Raw genomic sequence first — 20,102 nt, forward strand, 5'->3', positions numbered from 1 at the left:
ATATCAGTTAATTAGCCTTCTTCTCTTTCCCCTCCGCCTGAGCCAGACTAATTAGGCCCGTCTTGAAGGTATCAAAGTTATTCCTCCCGTCATAGACGAATTTGATCCTGGCTCTTTCCAAACTGTTAGCAAGGAACAGCAGTACAGTATTACAACTTTCTGTGAACTTTGTGTAGATTTAGGGCTATATTACATGGAATTATCAGGAAAAATTAAAACTAATACGCTATAAATATTTTCGTTTAAAAAACTGATTTCACAGCAGGTCCAAGATACTGAATTTCATCAGATGCTTTATTTAATCCCATACTTATGACACTCCCAACACTAATGGTTTACTGCGTATTATAATCCTTTATTGAAATTAACAGTAGTAATTAAATTATTTCTGGTGATGTTCAGTTCAAGAGTCAGCTTTTTCCTCACTTGTTAGAAGTCCTTTAACTGGCTGTATGTGTGCTAAACTGAGACATCTGGTAATATCAGCAAGTCCTCTTCCGTAGTAGTTCTGGCAGTAGTGGTGGTGGTGGTAGTAGGCGTATTCACGGATGGCGTATGTTCCGTAACGTTAGTAGTAGTAATGGCAGTAGGTTCTGAGTCGACCGTCTCGGTACTATTCACTTCTAGTTTATCTGTATTTTCCATTCCCTTCAGAGACAGAAACTTTTCAGTAGAGGACTTTCCGGGATAAGTGAAATGGGCATCAAGCTTTCCGTCGAAGTGCAACTTGTAAGCATTCAGAGCATTCATCTACCAAAGATGAAGGTTAGAAGATACATTGTAAATAATTTATTAATAGGCTAATATTATTCTAAAATGTATACTTTTATTATGATATTGATTATTTGTTCATCCTATATACTACGTTAATTTTTCAGAATAAAAATGCAATATTTTTATTTTGGAATATTACAATAATATATAGTCTTGTTTTTTAAACACTTTTTTGGTCTCTACCGACTAAATAAAATAGAAAAAATAGCCTCTTCCCATTGACTTAATTCTCTTCTCTTGGGTCCTAACCAGTTTACAACGTGTGTATGTGCGTGCAACACGTTTCCATAGCTGCCAACTCTCCAGATTTACGGAGAGTTCGTTTTTGACCCATTCTCCTGCTTACTATCCCAACTTAAGATTTGTCTTTTCACAAAAACCGTCAAACTATAGCTTTGCTGTTAAAATTGGAATTATTGAAAAAGTTTTGCGAATTTGTGCATTAAATTACGTTGCTCGACTGTATTTAATGAATTGACCGTTAAGTGTTCTAGTTTGTGCTGAATAAACTATGTTGAACGGGCAAACGAAATTTATTTTATTTATTCAGCTTAAAAGGTGATATCAAATATAATGTAACGTGAAATATTAGGATTAATTTGTCGATTTTCAGACCCATCACCAACTTAGGCATCGTATTGCGCCCTGTGTATTATCTCTGTGCAAGTATGTTCACAGGCCTATTTCTATGTTGTACGAGCTTAAAACCCCAGAATATTAAGCAGGAAAAGCCCTATCATTCCGCCTAAGATCGGCTAACTAACAGCTCTTGACGGGACTCGAATCCTTTCTTCTCCGAAGGAGTAAAAAGTGGTGAAACTACTATTACGGAGAACATTTTGTTGTGGGAAGCTAAATTTAATTTAACAATATATTTCAATTAGATGCCAAAGAAATTCGATGTGTGTATGGATCGACAAAATAATGGAAACATCTAATATGAAAAGTAGTAGTTCTCTTTATAACGTATTTATAAACATGCAGAGATTGTGTTTTTGTTTTTTCTAGACAGTATTGTGAGGAAAAGATGAAAAAAGCTGATGTTTATTTAGAGGTGATATGAAAAGGTACATGAAGAAAATGACCAACCTGTTTGAATTCCAAAGAGGTAAAATTGTTGATGCACGTTTAGCAGGGATATCGGTAACTAAAACTGCTGATTTGTTTAATGTATCCAGATCACCTGTATTCACCAAGTATGAAAAAACAAAATCCGATAGGACCAATTGTGGCAAAAAAATCGAAGGGGACTGAAAGAGACTGCCAAACAATGAAAAGGATTGTAGCCCGAAAACAAAACTACTGCTGAGTATCAAGCAATCCAGTTTCTAGCAAAATAGTTCGGCGAGAACTTCATAAAGCTGAAATTTATGACAGAGCCGCTATTGCCAAGCCACTCATTGATGGGAATGCCAGAAAGAGGATGCAATGTGTAAGAAGCACAAAAACTGGACACTTGATGTTTGAAATAAGTCATTATTCACACGTTTTTCATCAGAGAGAGTTCACGCTTGGAGAATGCCATCATCGTAACTGTCTTATGCCAATCTGTTTGGACAGCAATATCTTGGTATTCTTTTGGTTCTGTCATGTGCAAACATTATTTCCCACAAATGATGCCATGTTTCAAAATAATGCTACAATACACACAGGCAAAGGTGTCCAATCTTGGTTTCAAGAGCATGAAACTGAGGCCAAGTATCTCCGATGGCCTGCACAATCACAATACTTAATGTTATTGAGCAACTGTGGAATTTTGGAGAAGGGAGTGAGAACCACATTCCCTCCACCTTCATCACTCAAGGAGCTTGGAAACGTTCCCCCACGAAGGAGTCCAATATTCTTCTTAAGACAGTTCAAGATTTATTTGAATATATTTCAGGTAGAATACAAGCTGTTTTAAAAGAAAAGGGTGGCACAACATCATATTAGTGCATACCTATAACTCTTATCACAGGTGTTTCCTGTATGTATGTATATATATATATATATATATACACACACTGTACTTGCTTCCTGCAACATTTTTTCCAAAACTAATACTAAACTTCAAATCGAATATCTTGTTTTGAAAAGCAGTGCTTATTTATTTAAAACAAGCAGGTTTCACCAGTATTGTATTCAGATTATGCCATTTATTTGAAAGTAGCGTGTTATTGAATATCTGGAATTTAATAATGTCAGATACTCTAAAGTTTTCTGTGAAGATGTGCTGCAGTAGAACCAAATTAATGTCAAATCAAGTCGGATTTAGTGTTGCTAGGCGACATCTTCACAAAAGACTGGAAATTATCAGTTTCACGTACCGACAAAATCCAGTTTCGTGTGTCCACAGCTTCGATTTTCTCGTATTAATGTCAGTTACTTCAAAATAATGTTTGCAAAGTTTAAAGCAGTGACCTTTTTTTGGCGTGGGGGCCAATTCAGGAGATAAAAACGTTTGCGAGCAGCATTGTAAGTGATAACTATATTTTTTTATTTATTTATCATTAATGACATTAGAAATTGACCAATATTGTCAAAGCAAGTGTCTGTATTGAGGCGGCCACTGTTATTATAAAGTGTATAAAATAAGATTTATGAAAATGTTAAGTGCTTTCATGTACGAGCCGCTTTGTATTTGTCAGGAAGCCAAGCCAAAACATCCCGATAACTGTGTTTATGTAACTTTTGCTGTTGTATTAAAAAAAATTAATTATCAGTAATACGAGGTAAAATTCTTTAATAATATTTTCACAGAAATATAATAGTTATTCGTCAAATTTAATGTGTATGTTTTTCGTGTTCTGGAATTTAGATCGCTAGCCGCAATGCTAGGCGGGCAGCATTTTCCTTATCAATTTAAAGTTTAAAGCAATATTAGTTTCAACTGGCAGTGATCACGTTTTGACGTGGGTTGAGTTTAACGCTGAGGCAACCCATTTTCAAGTGAGTTTGTTTATTTTTTAACATTAGCGATAGTTAGTATTAAACCAATAATAAGAATAAATTTTTACCAGACTCCAGTACCACCCTTGGTTGTATTTTCGATTTTTAATGCTAAAATTCACGTAATCGAGATGTAAATGACAAATTCTTTTCACGGCAAAAAATGTATTGAATAAAGAGTGAAACAATAACAGTGTAGTGGACAGGCTGCTAGCAAATTAGAGTACAGTACTGCAACCGAAAGGTTGACACGTGAAACTTAAAAAAAAAAAAAGTGTGACCCCAGCCCGAGTAAAAGGACAATACCCTTGGTTGTATTTTCGATTTTTAATGCTAAAATTCACGTAATCGAGATGTAAATGACAAATTCTTTTCACGGCAAAAAATGTATTGAATAAAGAGTGAAACAATAACAGTGTAGTGGACAGGCTGCTAGCAAATTAGAGTACAGTACTGCAACCGAAAGGTTGACACGTGAAACTTAAAAAAAAAAAAAAGTGTGACCCCAGCCCGAGTAAAAGGACAATAAAAAAAAAAACCTCGCAGATTTGTTAATAACTCTAAATCCGTTTGTTTTGTTTTTTTGCTTTTAAGCACAGAAAAAAAAAAATAAATAAATAAACCATCGGACATACCAACCATTTGCGGCATTAATTTCGGTTTAAAACAACTGGAATATTCGCGGCCAAAAACCGGATGGTTTGCAGCACTAATCGGAATTTTGAAGCTGAGGTTAATATACATGTATATGTAGTTTGAACTGATTTTGGTGTAACTCGATCACTGGTGTATGTATTGTCGGAGTAGGTGGCTACGACCCTAATCTGTTAACTCGAGTCACTAATTCGGCTAGATGGCTCCAGTCACCCGCTAGCCATCACTACTGTAGTAGAAAATGTCACCTGCTAGCCATCACTACTGTAGTAGAAAATGTCACCCGCTAGCCATCACTTCTAACCGACATTGTGTAGTTTCAATGTAATCTGGTCAAGGTTGCAATGCCGACCAAGCACCTGAGCATACACGTAGTTGTCACCTATGTATAGTACTCAGTTTGCGTATTTATAAAAATAAGCAATATTTAATTACTTGTTCCACACTCACCCAACAAGACATAGTAAAACGTGCTCCCACTGGCAGTCCAGTCACTTTTATCATTATTGCAGGAACCATATATACGTTGGCATCGAAACTACTTGCTGGGAAAAAGTCCACTGGAATACCTTCGTCTGGGCTCATTTTTATTTCTTTGATTAGCTTCTTATTCTAGCATTTCGTGAGAAAAATTGTATTTTGATTAATCAAATATTTTAAAAAGAAACTGTACAAGTATTAATTAGTACATGTATATTTTAAAATAGACATCAGCTGGTGTGCCGTGCTGAGCTGTGTTAAAGTTTTAAGAATATTTATAATCATTCTGAACACTCAAAACTAAGTGTTTTCAGAATACTTAAGGGTTATCCTGAGCAGCTTCAGAACGCCTAATGTGTTAATGAAATTAAACTCCAAATTCTACTATGCAATAATCGCTATCAATTACAAATTCATAATACCAAAGTACAATAACCCTACTTTTACAATAGTACTTAAATCATTGTTCAAAAATTGCATAAAATGAGTAAAGATAAAGTTATTGGGTTTCAGGCCCATCAGCAACCTAAACCATATAGCATTATCTATTATGTCTATACTAGAGTGTGTTCACGAGCCGATCTGCATGTTGTGCGGTCTGGAAAACTTGAATACCTCATGGGGAAGAGCCCTTTTCCCTCCCTCTCACCTCCTGAGATCGACTAACTGCAGCCCTGATTTGAAGAGGCCTTTAAAAATGCCTCCAATCATCGATGAGATTCGAACCTAGATATCTCCAAACGTGACAGGTGGCGAAACCGCTCTACCGTCTCCGGGGACAAAGATGAAATAAATTCTTATTTAAAGTAGTCGGGTGGACCGTTGATTGCGATGGTCCAATCTTACCGGTGTTTGATGCATGGTCCACATTTAAATGGCAGAAACTTAGCTGAACCTAGTGATGTATTGTCTGGTCAGTTGCTACACTAGTAGCAACTTCATCTTGAGCTTCATCAGCATTTTCTTCTTTCACTTTCGCTGCCTGCAAGTGAATAAGTTCTTCGTTAGATAATTCCTTCTCTTCTTCCTCTAACTCCTCCACGTCTTTGGCATCAACCTCCAACTGAAGTAGTTCTGCAACCTTTACAATCTGATCTGTAACTTCTTCATATGATTCGTCTTTAACAAATCCTTCGAAGCATTTTACATACCGTGGGAATATTTTCTTCCATGCACCATTTAAACAAACTTTTAGTAATTTCCGCACAGGCCTTATTAATGTTTAAGATGGCGTGGTAAATATTGTAATATTTTCAAAAGTCTCTTAACGTAAACTTTTTCTCATCGTCTTCTGCAGACAATGCCTGAGCGAATATTGTGCCAAAATACTCTGTTTTTAAATTCGAAATAACACCCTGATCCATAGATTGGATGAGTTAAGTCGTGTTTGGCGGTAGAAGTATGACGCTCGTGTTCGAATAGAAATCATCGTGATGCGTAGGATGTCCAGGAGCATTATCTAATAGAAGCAAAATCTTGAAAGGAACGTCGTTGTCTTTACAATATTTTTCAACCTCGGGAATGAAGCAGCATTTAAACCAATCCTCAAAGAGATATTGTCATCCATGCTCTCTGGTTCGATCGGAAATGCACGGGTAAGGTGGCTTTATTGATGCCCTTAAATGCACCAGGGTTTCCAGAATGGTACGTACAAGCAGTGGTTTTAATCTGTAATCTCCCGCTGCATTAGCCCCAAGCAAGAGCGTGGCCTGACTTGACATCTGGCATTGTATTTTTTTTTTTTTTTTCCCAATACAGAGCAGTTTCGTCAACGTTAAAATTGCTGCGTTGAATAGCCGCCTTCATCAATAATTTTTCCAACACATCACAAAATTTCTCTGCAGCTGCAGAATCGGCACTGGCAACTTCACGGCATACTTTAACGTAGTGGAAACCAGCGCGATGCTTGAACCTATAAAACCACCCGTTGCTTGCCACCAACTTGGTTTGGGGTTCGCCGTACTTATCCTTAATAACTTCATAAATACTTGCTGCTTTTTGCTTGAATGGTAATTAGACTCGGGGGGACTCGCTTCTGAATCTGATTTTCCATCCATATTATTAACAGCTGTTCCATCTTCGATATAGCACCTGAAAGCTGATTTGTGATCACTGTTGATCCTTTGACATGTTCTTTTATACGCGCACTGTCCTTTAAAATGGTATTCACTGTTGAAGCACCGAGACCTAATTCCCTTGCAATAGATGACAAACTTTGCCCTGCTTCGTACTTCTTAATCATTTTCAACTTCATTTCTAAATCAATTTTGTTTCGTTTCCTGGCACTGCCAGCACTTTCCGATGGTCCCTTTCCCTTCACCATTGTAATAAGTAAATAGGAATGAAGAGAAGTTTCTGAAAATTTGTTTTTTATGTGATTGAAGGTTTCGGTGACGGGGAACACATTTAACAATAATACCGTAACGTAAAAACCCACCGAATTCCAGTTATTGGTATTACTGTATCGCAAATGTAATAAGATCGAGTTTATTACCCGTTTATAATTAGATGTGCTGCTGACCGGGCTAGTCGGGTAGGTAAAGTGCCTGCCTGCCTGGAAACCCAAACGACGAGGGTTCGATTCTTGCATCGGGCTGGATATCATGATGGTGCCGAACCAACCGGTTGTTTGGATATCCCGGCCACGATACACGAAGGAAGCAAGAAAAAACTGGTTCCTTCGTGTATTGATCACATCATACGAAATAAATAAATTAGATGCACTAACAGAAAAGTCCAATAAACCGGAAAGTGCAAATTGTTTTTTGGTCGTGATCTCCAGAAACGTGCATTAGAAAAATATCACAAAGGTGTTCTAAATTGATTCTTATAACGGGAATATATGATAACGATGAAAGGGTAGTGCAATTTCCATTTTAAATTTGACCTTTTAGAGAAATAAATAGCTTAGTAATATAGCGAAAATTTTCAACTTCGAACGAATTACAAAAAAAAAAAAAAAAAACCCAATGTGTTATTGGGTTTTCACGATACCTCCATTTATTCCTACGGGATGCAAAATACGTTTCCACGATTTTTTTTAAGTTTGCACCGACCGGCAAAAACTTACATAAAGCCGGGGAGTTCCTGTATATTGGAACGGTTAGAAGGTATCAAAGATAGTACAAGAGTGGAATTTTTGATTTTTTCATTATTTTGTAAAGGTTGAGGTAAGATCTATAGGAAAAATAAATGGAAATCAGGAATTGTCACCCTTCTTAGGACTCGAATGGATATGGAAAAATTACCATGCAGAGAAAAAAACACCAGTGAAATAACAGTATTAAAAAAGGGATACAAACAGCAGTTACTCAAGGACAGGTATCAAAAACAAGCAGAGAAATGCAGCCAGAACACGGGATCTTGCAGATATCAAAATTATTCAGGATTCTAATCTCTTTATTTAAAACCAAAGGTGGTATTGAGCAGGATGTGTTTTCGGAACTGTAGGAAATTTACTAAGATAATCAGTGCAGGATTAAAAGGAAAAATTCTAGCAGGTCAACGTTGTCTTTAGATAAAGATAGAACAGAACTAAAAGGATGAAAAATGAGCGAAAGGATTTTTGACCGAAGCTGTTCCTATTGGCTCAAGCAGGAAGCTACCAGAAAACGTTGAATTATATTAAACATGAGCTGAGGCAAGTAAGGCCAGGAAGCTAAATTTCCGTGCATTCTCTCACTTTAGTAGAGGGGAAAAAAAAAAAAAAAAAAAAACCACACATGAGCCCTTCCCTTAGAACTGAACCGAGGCTCTTTATTCTTACCATAGAATTCCAGTGAGACACTTCAATGCAGTAGAAATCAACTCGCACGCTTTATTTCGTTCAATTTTCGATCATGAGAATTAGTCTGTTCCCGGTGGCATGTCCTGAACGTCAGAAATTGCAGGAAATGCCACAGGCTGATGGAGGAGGGCCTTTTGCTTACCGTTCACAAGTTTTTCAATAAGAAAGAACTTGTAGATCAGACTCCTGCATGATAGATAGAAATGAAACATTTCCTTTGAGTATTTCTCCATAAATATACAAACAAGCGAATGCAGTTACTGTGCTTTTTCTAAGTTTCGTTTTCAAAGCCAGCCCCCTCGAAGGTGAAAAACCGCACTTTCTTGATGAAAAAAAAAAAAAAAAAAAAAAAAAATTCCTTCTGATACAGACTAAGGAAATGCTTTTTAAAGCGATCGATCTGCTGGATTCCAACCAACAGCTTTCAACAAATTAAGTCACTGAGACGCTCACTGAGAAAAGAATAATAAAGAAGGAAGAAAAGTTCACAGCATACTTACAGTAGGTCGGCATCCCAATGTTATGTAGTTTTGTTGAGGTTTAGAATTTGGCACCACTGGCTGCCAGATTGTGGTCTGAAAGAAAAAAAAAATATATGTAGCATTAGGCCAGGGAATTACGTCATACATCGCATATGGGAAGAAATAACGCTCCCCATCCTTCGAGGCTTGGTTGTCACCTGCTTTTCGTTAAAGAATTACTAGGATAACTTAATTTCTCGGTATATTAAGAGACGCCTTCTTCCTAGCCCCCTTTATGCATCAGAAATTTAGTCATCCCACTAAAGCAGGGGTGGGCAACTTTTTTTCGTCAGCAGGCCGAATGAAATTTTCGTATCATGACGCTGGCCGGAATAGATTGAACGATTTAACAAAAAAAATCAGAACCTAAAAAATGTTATATTACTTGAATTACCAAATTATTAATGTATTTTTTAAAAAAGTAAATACAATATTTAAAAAGAAGTCGATTATAGATAGGTACAGATAAGAACTACAATTTGGAATAAACATTTTTATTGTTATGTAAAGTAAATGCAGAAAACAAAAACTTTAATGTGAGGGATTACATTTGGAATGTTCCTGATTTATGATTTTGTAAATCAGGAACATTCCTGATTTACAATTCACTAGTGGCTATTCGTAGAACTGCTCCTAAATTTTCATCCGTTATTCTTGATCTAATTTTGCTCTTTGTATTTTTCATTAAAAAAAAAAAAAAAAAAAAAAGTAGTTTCGCATAGGTATGTCGATCCAACGAATGCCAAATATTTCTGTGCATTATCCAGAATATTTTTAAACATTTCTGGATTTAACGAGGCATAAAAGTCCGTTATTGTTTTTTCAGCAAATTGATTCTTTAATATTAGTAAATTTGATTGTAAATTTATCAGTTCCAACTGGATACAAGGTGGTGCATCATTGACATTAAAATTAAATGGTAGGCTTACTAAAAATAAATCTTTAGAAATTTTCTGAAAATCATCAAATCTTCTTGTAAATTCATTAAATAAGTCACTTATTATAGCCTCATATTTATTAAAATCAGCACATTTCAAGTTTTTTTTTCTCTTTTTTGTAAGATTGGAAAGTGAGTTAACTGTTTATTTTGGAATTGTTGCGAAAATAACTTGAGTTTTCTCGTAAACGATGTGTGACATTTGTATACATATTAAAAATAAAGTCAGTTCCCTTGTAATAATAAATTTAATTCATTTTGATGCGAAAACATATCAACGGAGAAGAAAAAGTCGTTCAACCCATTGTTCATCTTTTAATTCACAAAATTCATTCAATTTCTTTCAAAACTGTTATGAATTGTCGGTGGTTTAAAGATCTTCCACGAATAAAATTAACTACTTTCGTTACAACCGATATAACATGCTTCAGTTTTAGAACTCTTTTGCAAATTGTTTCTCGATGAATTATACAATGTAAGAAAATTATTTCTTTTCCTGGAATACGCTTTATTTCGTCGCTTATTCTTCTTAATAATCCAATGTTTTTTTCTTGTAAAACTAGGACCCCCATCGGTTGTGATGTTGACAAATTTTGTCCCACTTTATATTATGTTTTTGCAAAGCTTCTTGAAGATCTATAAAAAAATCTTCACCAGTCGTTGTCTTTCATAGGATATGAAGAAAATAATTCCTCCGTAATTTCAAAATCTATGATTTATACCTCGAATAAAGATTAAAAGTTGACTCGTATCGGTAATGTCACATGACTCATCTAAAGCCAGTGCATGGTAAGTACAATCTTCCAATTTTAATTTTAATTGATCACATAAATTACTTTAAACATTATCAATTCGTCTCACAAGAGTTTTTCGTCACAGAGAAATTTTTTTAAACGTCAGTTTTTTTTTTAATCAGGGCATAATAATTCAGCAATATCTATCAAACAAATTCCCCGTCAGAAAATGATTTACATTGTTTTGCAATCTTATGTGCAACAAGGTAACTAGTTTTTGTCAGAGCTCTATCTGTATTTGACAAAATTTTCAAAGTATTTTTTTGCTTACGCAAACCACATTTTAAATTTTCTGCTTCAATTTTCATTTGTTCTGGTGAAAAAAGCTTATATTTTACTTAGTGTTTTGTTGAAAAATGCCTTTTTAGATTATATTCTTTAAAAACGGAAATAGTTTCGTTACAAACCAAACAAACACCTTTATCGTCTATATTTGGAATTAAATTAGAATATCCAACTATCATTGAAAATGGGGCATTCGGCATCAATTTCTTTTTTTTAATTGGCTCATTTTATGGGCTATAAATTATATTAAATTAAAAATTGTAATACTGTAATTAGAAAAGGCATAACTGACTTATAAAATATCTTGATGATCTCTTTAAGCAACTGCCACCCCCCTTTTCTATTATTAGGGGATTTCAATGGATATAATACTCTGTGGGATAGTTCTGACATCAATAGAAGAGGTTGGATTATCGAGCGATTGATCGAAAACAATGATCTGGCCCTTCTAAATGTGGAATCGGACCTTTTTTCCATACGGCTACTCGTACATTTACTGCCATTGATCTTTCCATCTGCTCCGCTTCCCTCTTGCCTCTGAGTACATGGGAGGTTGAAGAAAACCTTTATGGTAGTGATACTTCCCCGTGTTCTCCACCATTTCTAATGGGAGACAATGTCACCAGTCGAGGATACCACGTTGGAAGACCGATCACGCGGACTGGAATGCCTTTCGTCATCTGGCAACGTTCAATACCACTACAGTCGGCCGGGAACCAATTAATGAGTCAGTAAAGCACATCACAGAAAGTATGGTCCAGGCAGTTGCAGTTCCAAGGACATCGTCCCGCTTTCCACGTTTCCCAAAATCATGGTGGAATGGAGAATGCACAGCAGCTAGGAAGGCTCAAAACAAAGCATGGGGAATGTTTCGTCGTTACCCCACCACAGTTAATTTAATAGCCTTCAAACATGCACGTGCCAAAGCACGGTACATCAGACGTCAAAGCCAAAAGGAATCGTGGATCCGGTTTTCATCTTCCATCACGTGGGCTGCCAATCCCAACGCCATCTGGGACAAAGTTCGGAAAATGAAGGGCAAATACACCTCACACCCCTCATCGATCCTGGAACATAATGGTTATGTACAATTGCAGATTAACTGCAATTGCAAATACTCGCAGGGAGACATTCGCTAGAGTCTTCAGAAACATCGTACCCCCCAGAGTTCCTCGCACTCAAACTAAGAGCAGAAAAACATCACCTGTAGCTGTTCTCTAATAATTGCGAGGAATACAATCAGCCCTTTACACAGTTGGAGTTCAAAGCAGCACTCTCTCTGTCCAAGGAGAGTGCTGTTGGGCCAGACGACATCCATTATTATATGATTAAACATCTTTCATCAGATGTCCATGGATCATTTGCTCTGTCTCTATAATAGAATCTATATTTAAGAGATATTTCCCGACTCATGGCATCTGGCAACCGTTCTTCCTTTTCCGAAAAAACCAGGTAAGGATCCAAAAATACCAAAAAATCACCGTCCTATTGCTCTGACGTCCTGGAAGATCCTGGAAAGAATGGTCAATGCTCGCCTTTTATGGTATTTAGAAGCTAACGACCTCCTTTCCAGGATACAATGTGGTTTCTGAAGGAACAGGTCAACACTTGACCATTTAATCCGCTTGGAAACATCTATACGTGATGCTTTCCTGAAACGTGAGCACCAGGTGTCGGTTTTCTTTGATATGGAAAACTTTCCTGCAGACCGGTCTTTCCAAGTTCGTGTAGGATCCACCCTCTCCCGGCCATTTTGCCAAGAAGGAGTTCCACAAAGATCAGTTATAAGCGTTACGCTTTTTGCTATCAAAGTTAACTCTATAACTGAACAACTTCCACCAACCGTAAACAGTGCCCTCTTTGTAGACGACTTTAACATCCTTTTGCAGTCATGCAATATGAGGTCATTGAAAGACAATTGCAGCATGCCATTGACAACGTCAACTCTTGGGCAGTGACTAATGGCTTTAGGTTCTTGCCACAGAAGACTGTCTGCGTACATTTTTGTCGCAAACTGAACCTTCACCCTGAACCAGAACTTAAACTCGGACAAGACATCATTCCAGCAGTACCAGAGACAAAATTCTTGGGACTCGTTTTCGACAAGTTGACATTTTTACCATATATCCGTCAACTGCGGACAAAGTGCACGAGAGGGTTGAACCTTCTACGTGCTATCTCCTCCAATAAATGGGGAGCAGACCGCTCCACTTTACTCAGCCTCTATCGTGCACTTGTTCGATCTAAACTATACTATGGGTCATAAGTGTACGCATCGGCTAGAAACAGCGTATTTAGATGACTGGACCCAGTTCACCACCAAGCCATCCGTATTGCTACTGGAGCATTTAGAACATCCCCTGTCCAGAGTTGTTGAAGCAACTGAACCACCACTGTCATTCCGACGAAAGCGTTGTCTTTAAAATATAACTTTAAATTAAAATCCCTGCCAGACAACCCTACGTGGACATCCGTTTTCAAGTCACAATGGGAAAACCTATATAACACTCGTCAGACTGCCAATCGGCCTTTTGGTATCCGTGTCCAAGAGCTGCTCAGAGAGCTCAACATCATGATAGACAATGTTGCCCAGTCTCCAAGGCAACCACTTCCACCCTGGCATGCTCGCTTACCATCATGCGACTTCTCCTTTACAAATTGGGGCAAGTCCATACTCCATCTTCTGTCTACCAAGAACTCTACGCTGCCCACCAAGCCGAATATTCCGACTTCTTGCCTGTCTTTACTGATGACTCGAAGTCAGAGTTGTCTGTTGGATCTGCTGTTGCATATATACAGCTTATCTGCAGCATATATATATGCAGCTGAGTCGTATGCTATAGAGTTAGCCTTGGACCACATTAAAACCCATAGGTATCAAAGGTGTATGGAGTACACTGACTCCAAGTACACTGCAGGCATTATCGGGGATGAGGTATAATCCTCATCCATTTGTGACCAGAATTCAGTAGACACTGCACTCTGAGTGTTCTTTCGACATTCGTTTCTGCTGGATTCCAAGCCACATTGGGATCAGGGGTAATGAATTGGCAGATGCCGCGACCAGATCCCCACGACACTTATTGCCTGTTAGTCTCCTATACAGACTACAGGCTTCTAATACACGCAAAATTACTCTCCCAATGGCAACAATCTTGGAAAAGTCGTGAACAAGCTTTATCAGATAAAGCCTGTAATTCGACACTGGCAGTCTAGTCTGCGCAGGAACCGCAGAGAGGAAGTTGTTTTAGCTCGCCTCCGCATAGGACACAGTCATCTTACACATGCATTTCTGCTGAGGACAGATGACTGTCCTATGTGTGAGAATTGTGGCACCGTTTTAAGTATTCGTCACATTTTAACCGAGTGTCCACGTTTTAGACACGACCGTGATTTATATTTTACTGTCTTTAGTCATATGGCTGAGCCTTATACACTCAGTCAGATTTTATCCGACAATGACCATGTGTCTGCTGTTTTTAGCTATTTTAAATCAGTAAACGTTTGTTTTTACTCGTATTTAAAATTTACCTTTTTGTTATTTCTTTGTTGATATATGTTTAATAGCTATGTTATTACTGTATATATCTTGACATGGTGGCCTAACTAATTAGGCCACTGAATGCTTAATTTTTATATATAACCAGGTTTTGGCGCATTATAGCCTTAGTTGCTAATGCGCCAATAAAATCCAATCCAAACCAAACCCTAGTGTATATCAATCTAAGTGAAAGTACAAGTATACTGTATGTTTACTGTACATGCACTTTCCTCCTAAAAAGGCGCCTCCATAGCCAGGTGGGAAGGAGCAGTGCGTAGCACACGCTTCTTGATTAGACCGGGGTTTGAGCCCGTCACCACCAAATACGGAGGATGCGGAAAGGGCAGGGAATGATCACTGCATATTCCGGAGCAATATGGCCTTAGTTGCTAATGTCCCAAAAAAAACCAAACAAACCTCCTATAAATAAGATGTTTTATATGAGATTACCACCCCCGACATTGTACCCCGTTTTAAGTGTTTATTTTAAATTAAGGTACTATGCACAAGTCCTAATTAAGCTTAGTACCTCGCATCTTCCCCCTCTTTTTTTTAATTGTTTTGGCCCGAAACAAAAGTTGCTTACCGTTGCATTTACTATCAACTTAAAAATAAGGAACAAAAAGGGTGGGCTGTCGAATAATTAAAAATTTTGGGTGATTGTCTGTTTTTGGGATATACGTAGTGTGTCGGAGTCAGAAAAGTTTGGAAAGTACTGCTCTAGTGGATGCAGTTCCTTGGATCTTTACCCGGTTTGGGAAAAGCAAGGAATTATAGCATTATGCCAATGTTTGGGGAACATACCTTCTAAACAAAATGTATTGCATACAGATTGAAATAAATTCACTACTTAGTTTCTGTGTCGCTGAATAGTAAACGTTATCGTACAGTGCTGTGGAGAAATTTGACATCTTTCTGGATTTATTTTGTATCTTTGGAGAAGTGATGTATTGGTCTTTGTTTCCGGTGTTTCAACAAAAGTTTCCCTTAAGACATTGGCAAGTTGCGAAGACTCAGAGATACTCTCATCCATTGCATATAAAGAGAGGGATTCTGATATTTACCAGTCATTTTTCTGATTACTCATAAAATAGCTAATGAAATATTTGGAGTAATTCGCGGGGGGGGGGGGAGAATCCCACTCCATCCAAGTGAGATCGGCTAATCGCAATCCCGATTGTTCATCACTGACGGAATAAATACCTAAACCTCTCCAATCGTTTGACAAGTGACAAAACCACTATACTATCGCGTACTCTTAGTTGGCATACCAAAAAGGTGACACCTTTTTAAATCGCGCAGTACTTCCAAAGAGAAGTATCTTGCTATTTATCCCTTTTTGCGAGTACGCATATATATTTTTCACGAGTAGACCTGTAAAGTACGCACCTAAATATACGTTTATGGGTTATTTCATATGTTACTTTTATGTAAGAATTGTCAAGAAATCTATAAGAGGGATTGTGGTACATGTGTTTCCAAGTAATTGTAGACACTTCTGTAATACACAGATTAGTGAAGTAGGAAAAAGGGAGGTAAATGCGGGTATTAATTTCTGTTGTGCGAGTAGACCAAAACTGAATGGGGAAAGAATCAATCTACACATTGATTTTTATATAGTTTAATTAAATAATCCAAATGAATTTAAAAATCAAACTACTTAAATCATCCCTTTACTCCTAAAGTAGGCTGCATTGGTGTGATCTTGAGTTTATTCTCGTCGCAGTATGACTATGTAGTTAAAATACTGGAACTAGTAATCAATGGACATACTTCAGATATCAGTGGAACAAGCGGATCCCTCACGATTCAGTGTTACGGCCATTCTTGTTTCGGATTTTTCTCAAAGATACTGATAAGAGTATACAAGAAAAGTCGTCAAAGTTTGTTGATTTAAAGGTAGGATAGTAAATTTGGACTAGGCTATGCCGCTTCAGAATAAACTAGATATGGTCTACACATATGGTCTGGAAGAGGGCAACTGAAGTTTAATCTTACTTAAATGTAAGAGGTTCATTTCGGAGAAAGAAATCCGAAAGTGAATTACTGACTAGGATCCACTGAAATGAAATATTTTATTATTTTTTTTTAAATTGTACTGGAGTTTGTCGGTCATATCCGTGTAATTCATCTTATTCGCAGAAATGTATACTGCCAGGTGGATTGCATATTGTGTGAGCTGAAAACCAGGAATAACCCACGGGGGGGGGGGAACTCTACTACTCTCTTCGCCTGAAGTTGGATAACTGGAACCGCAAAGTGGAATTTAAATTCATCCAGCCGTCGACGAAAATCAAACCAAGACCTCTCCAAATGAATAGCATACGGAAATGTATCGTTCCGACTAAGCAGCCGCGGAGGACAGAGTAGAGGGCAAGGAATTAAAGAATTCAATTTTATTCAGGACGAGAAAAAAAAAAAAAAAAAATTAAAGAACTTGATTAAAGTAAACACGAAGGTTTTCATGCATATAAGACAGGCAGGGGGCAGCCAATGAGGTTCGGGGTGTAACTATCAACAATCTATAGGGCCTTTTTTAGTCTTTGTAGGGAGAAGGTTGTTTGTTATTCTCTAGAGAGAGAGAGGGGGGGGGCACATTTGGAATTTGTATTCAGGTCTGGAGGCGTCACTTAAAAAAAATAATTTCTAGAGAGGATCCAAAGACGGGCAATTAGATTGGTTTGGAGTGCTTAGAATTGTTCCTAAGATGTGGACTGCATTGCTTTGGACACATTTAGGAAGTGACTTGAATGAGGTATTTAAGGTTCCTAAAGGAATAAGCAAAATGAATGGGGAGTTATATTAGTGATGGCAGTTGAAACTAGAACAAGGGGGCACGAACATTAATTTTGGGAAGCAACTGGAAGGTTAGATTTCATGAAGGTCACCTTTAGAAAGTATGTTATTGATCACTGAAATAAGATGTCTCCCAAGATAAAGCAAACAGAATCAGATCGCTACTTTTTAGCGATGGGCAAGTTGTGATCGAGTAAGTGTTTTTTTTTTGTTTTGCTGATGCACAGCAAGTTCGCTTCCTTGGATTATTCGGCCTGATTCGACAGTATCATTCTTTTTAGTTTAAGTTAAATGGAGTACTGTAATATTAATCTTTTTAGTCATTAAGGCTTTATAATGTACTGAACTTTTAAATACTTCTCATTGAGGTTTTTCTCGATGAGTTTACTGTGCTTTTTTCCCCATCTCATTAAAAGCAGCAGTTTTACTATTGCACCTTCGATTTCAATGTTCCAGATATTTCCAAAAATTTTCGTTCTTTTGGTCAACAGTGCAGCTTGAAATGTGTTTCCGCTCCCAAAGTTTGTCCAGTTCTTTGAATTCATTTAGGATATCAACTTACACAACGACAGATGGAAGTTTGTTTGCTGGCTAAAGGCAAATTTCCACACATCTATTCTGCAGCTGTCTCCTCAATTTGAATTTATGCCCCTTCAAGTGCGTAATCTGAGCAAGAGGAAGAGTCTCATCAGCATTGAGCTTGCTCAAACCATTCAAAGCCTTATATACCTCAATCAGATAATCTCGCAGGTGCCTAATCTCCGGACGCTGCAATTTGCAGAATTTAAGCCTTTCTTGGTTAAGAGCACCTCTTTGTCCCCTCGCCAACTTCGTTGCCCCTCTCTGTACTCATTCCAGCAACTCTACATCCTTCCTGAAATGGAGGCTTCCAGACTTGTATGCAGTACTCAAGGTGTGGTCTGGCCATGCCTTATACAAAAAGATAATCACCTCCTTATCCCTACTAGCAAAGTTCTTGTATATCATTGACAAGACCCCATGAGCTACTCTAGCAACATGTCTGTAGTGCTCAGAAAATTTCATATGTGGCTACACAATTACCCCCCGGTCTTTTTCATTATCCACTACCCTGAGTGTAGTACCGCACAGTTTGTACGATACTCTGGGGTTATTGCTACCCATATGCAGTAGTTTGCATTTGTCAATGCTAAACGTTATTTGCCACCTCTCAGCCCATCTGCCCAACTTTTCCAGATCTTGTTGCAGCAGCGTCCCGTCGTTACTGTCACTAACAACCCTGCAAATTTGGACATTACGCCTGTTATACCTTCATCAATATCATTGATAAATATAGAAAACAACAACGGTTCCAACACGAACTCTTGGGGGGGGGGGGGAAGTCCTCTAATAACATTAGTCCACATAGAGCAATATCCATTGATTACCACTGTCTTCTCCCATTCAACCACCTTTTATCCATTGTAGCAACTTGCCCCTAATGCCATACTGCTCCAATTTGTACAGTAGTCTTCCATGTGCAGCAGTATCAAAAGCTTTCCTGAAATCCAAGTATATAGTATTAAAATTATTATTTTTTTTTTTGCATCTAGTTCCTTTGTAACCACATAGTATACAATCGAATTTGTCAGACAAGACTTTCCCTTAACAAACCCATACTATGTCTGAACTATAACTGCAGTCTTGTCTAGATGATCCTGCAATGCATCTTTAACCAGCGACTATTATTTTCCCCGAAACAGAAGTTAAACTAACAGGTCTTTAATTACTCGTGTCACCCCTTAATTGGTAGTAATCTCATAATACAATCGACTGATGACAATTAAAAGATGTTTTTAGTCTTTCCGATGCAAACTTTTGTTTTCCATGTTCTACTATTATAATAAGAAATTTGAAAGTACAGTAGACTCTCGATTTTTCTGGATAGATGGTAAAACAAAATTCCCGGATAATCTATTTCCCGGTTAATCCAAAAATATAGTTTCCCCGACATACGTAAGAGTCTGTTACAGGACCTCTTACGTAAGTCGAGTTTTACGAACTCGGGAATGACTAATATAATATTGCTACTATATCTCTGATATGCCAAAATTACAAAAACCACATAATATCCTCAGAAGAATGAATAAAAATAGTTATATATTTTTAATTAGTTCAATTAAATTATGTGGGGACAGCGGTGAAGTAGCCAGAGTGGCATATAAGAAAAGAAAACATAAAAGGAAGAAAAAACGCATGTTATTGTCTGTAAAAACTGATGTGTTTCGTAGCCTTGGTTATTATAGTTGGCTTCATTGGTGCCGATCCCTTCACCGCTTCTCGTATTCTGTCTAATGTAACGTAAGTCCGAAGCTACGTAAGTCGAGAACTTACTCTATCGAAAAAATGTTCAGCAACTTACGTAAAAAGTATGGCGATAGATAAAAAAAACTTACCACGCAGTACTCGCGTGTCCAATGCGATACTTCCCTTCATTTTTTACGATGGCCATTTTAAATCGAATAGCTTCCCTTTTATTTTTTACAATGTCGCGTACGGTTTGGTCACCAACATTATAATGGTTCATTAGAGATTTAACGGATACACCGTTTTCAAACTTTTGAATAATTTCAAGTTTGTTTTATTG

General features: G+C 37.4%; 1 protein-coding gene across 3 annotated transcripts in view; it reads right to left on the reverse strand.

Moving 5' to 3' along the window:
- Positions 1 to 308: 308 nt before the first annotated feature.
- The window catches only part of LOC150080832 (uncharacterized), a 92,269-nt gene continuing 72,475 nt past the window's right edge, over positions 309 to 20,102 (reverse strand). For all 3 annotated transcript variants that reach the window (XM_090382119.1, XM_090382120.1, XM_090382117.1), the window contains 3 exons: positions 9,124 to 9,198; positions 4,807 to 4,968; positions 309 to 750 (listed from right to left, as the gene is read on the reverse strand). In XM_090382119.1, the coding sequence (XP_090238245.1) occupies positions 460 to 750; positions 4,807 to 4,968; positions 9,124 to 9,198 (528 nt within the window). In that variant the 3' untranslated portion in view covers positions 309 to 459. The remainder of the gene's footprint in view (positions 751 to 4,806; positions 4,969 to 9,123; positions 9,199 to 20,102) is intronic.

The sequence above is a fragment of the Mastigoproctus giganteus genome, chromosome 9, assembly GCF_048544385.1.
Source record: "Mastigoproctus giganteus isolate SK-2022 chromosome 9, ASM4854438v1, whole genome shotgun sequence".
Taxonomy (NCBI): domain Eukaryota; kingdom Metazoa; phylum Arthropoda; class Arachnida; order Uropygi; family Thelyphonidae; genus Mastigoproctus; species Mastigoproctus giganteus.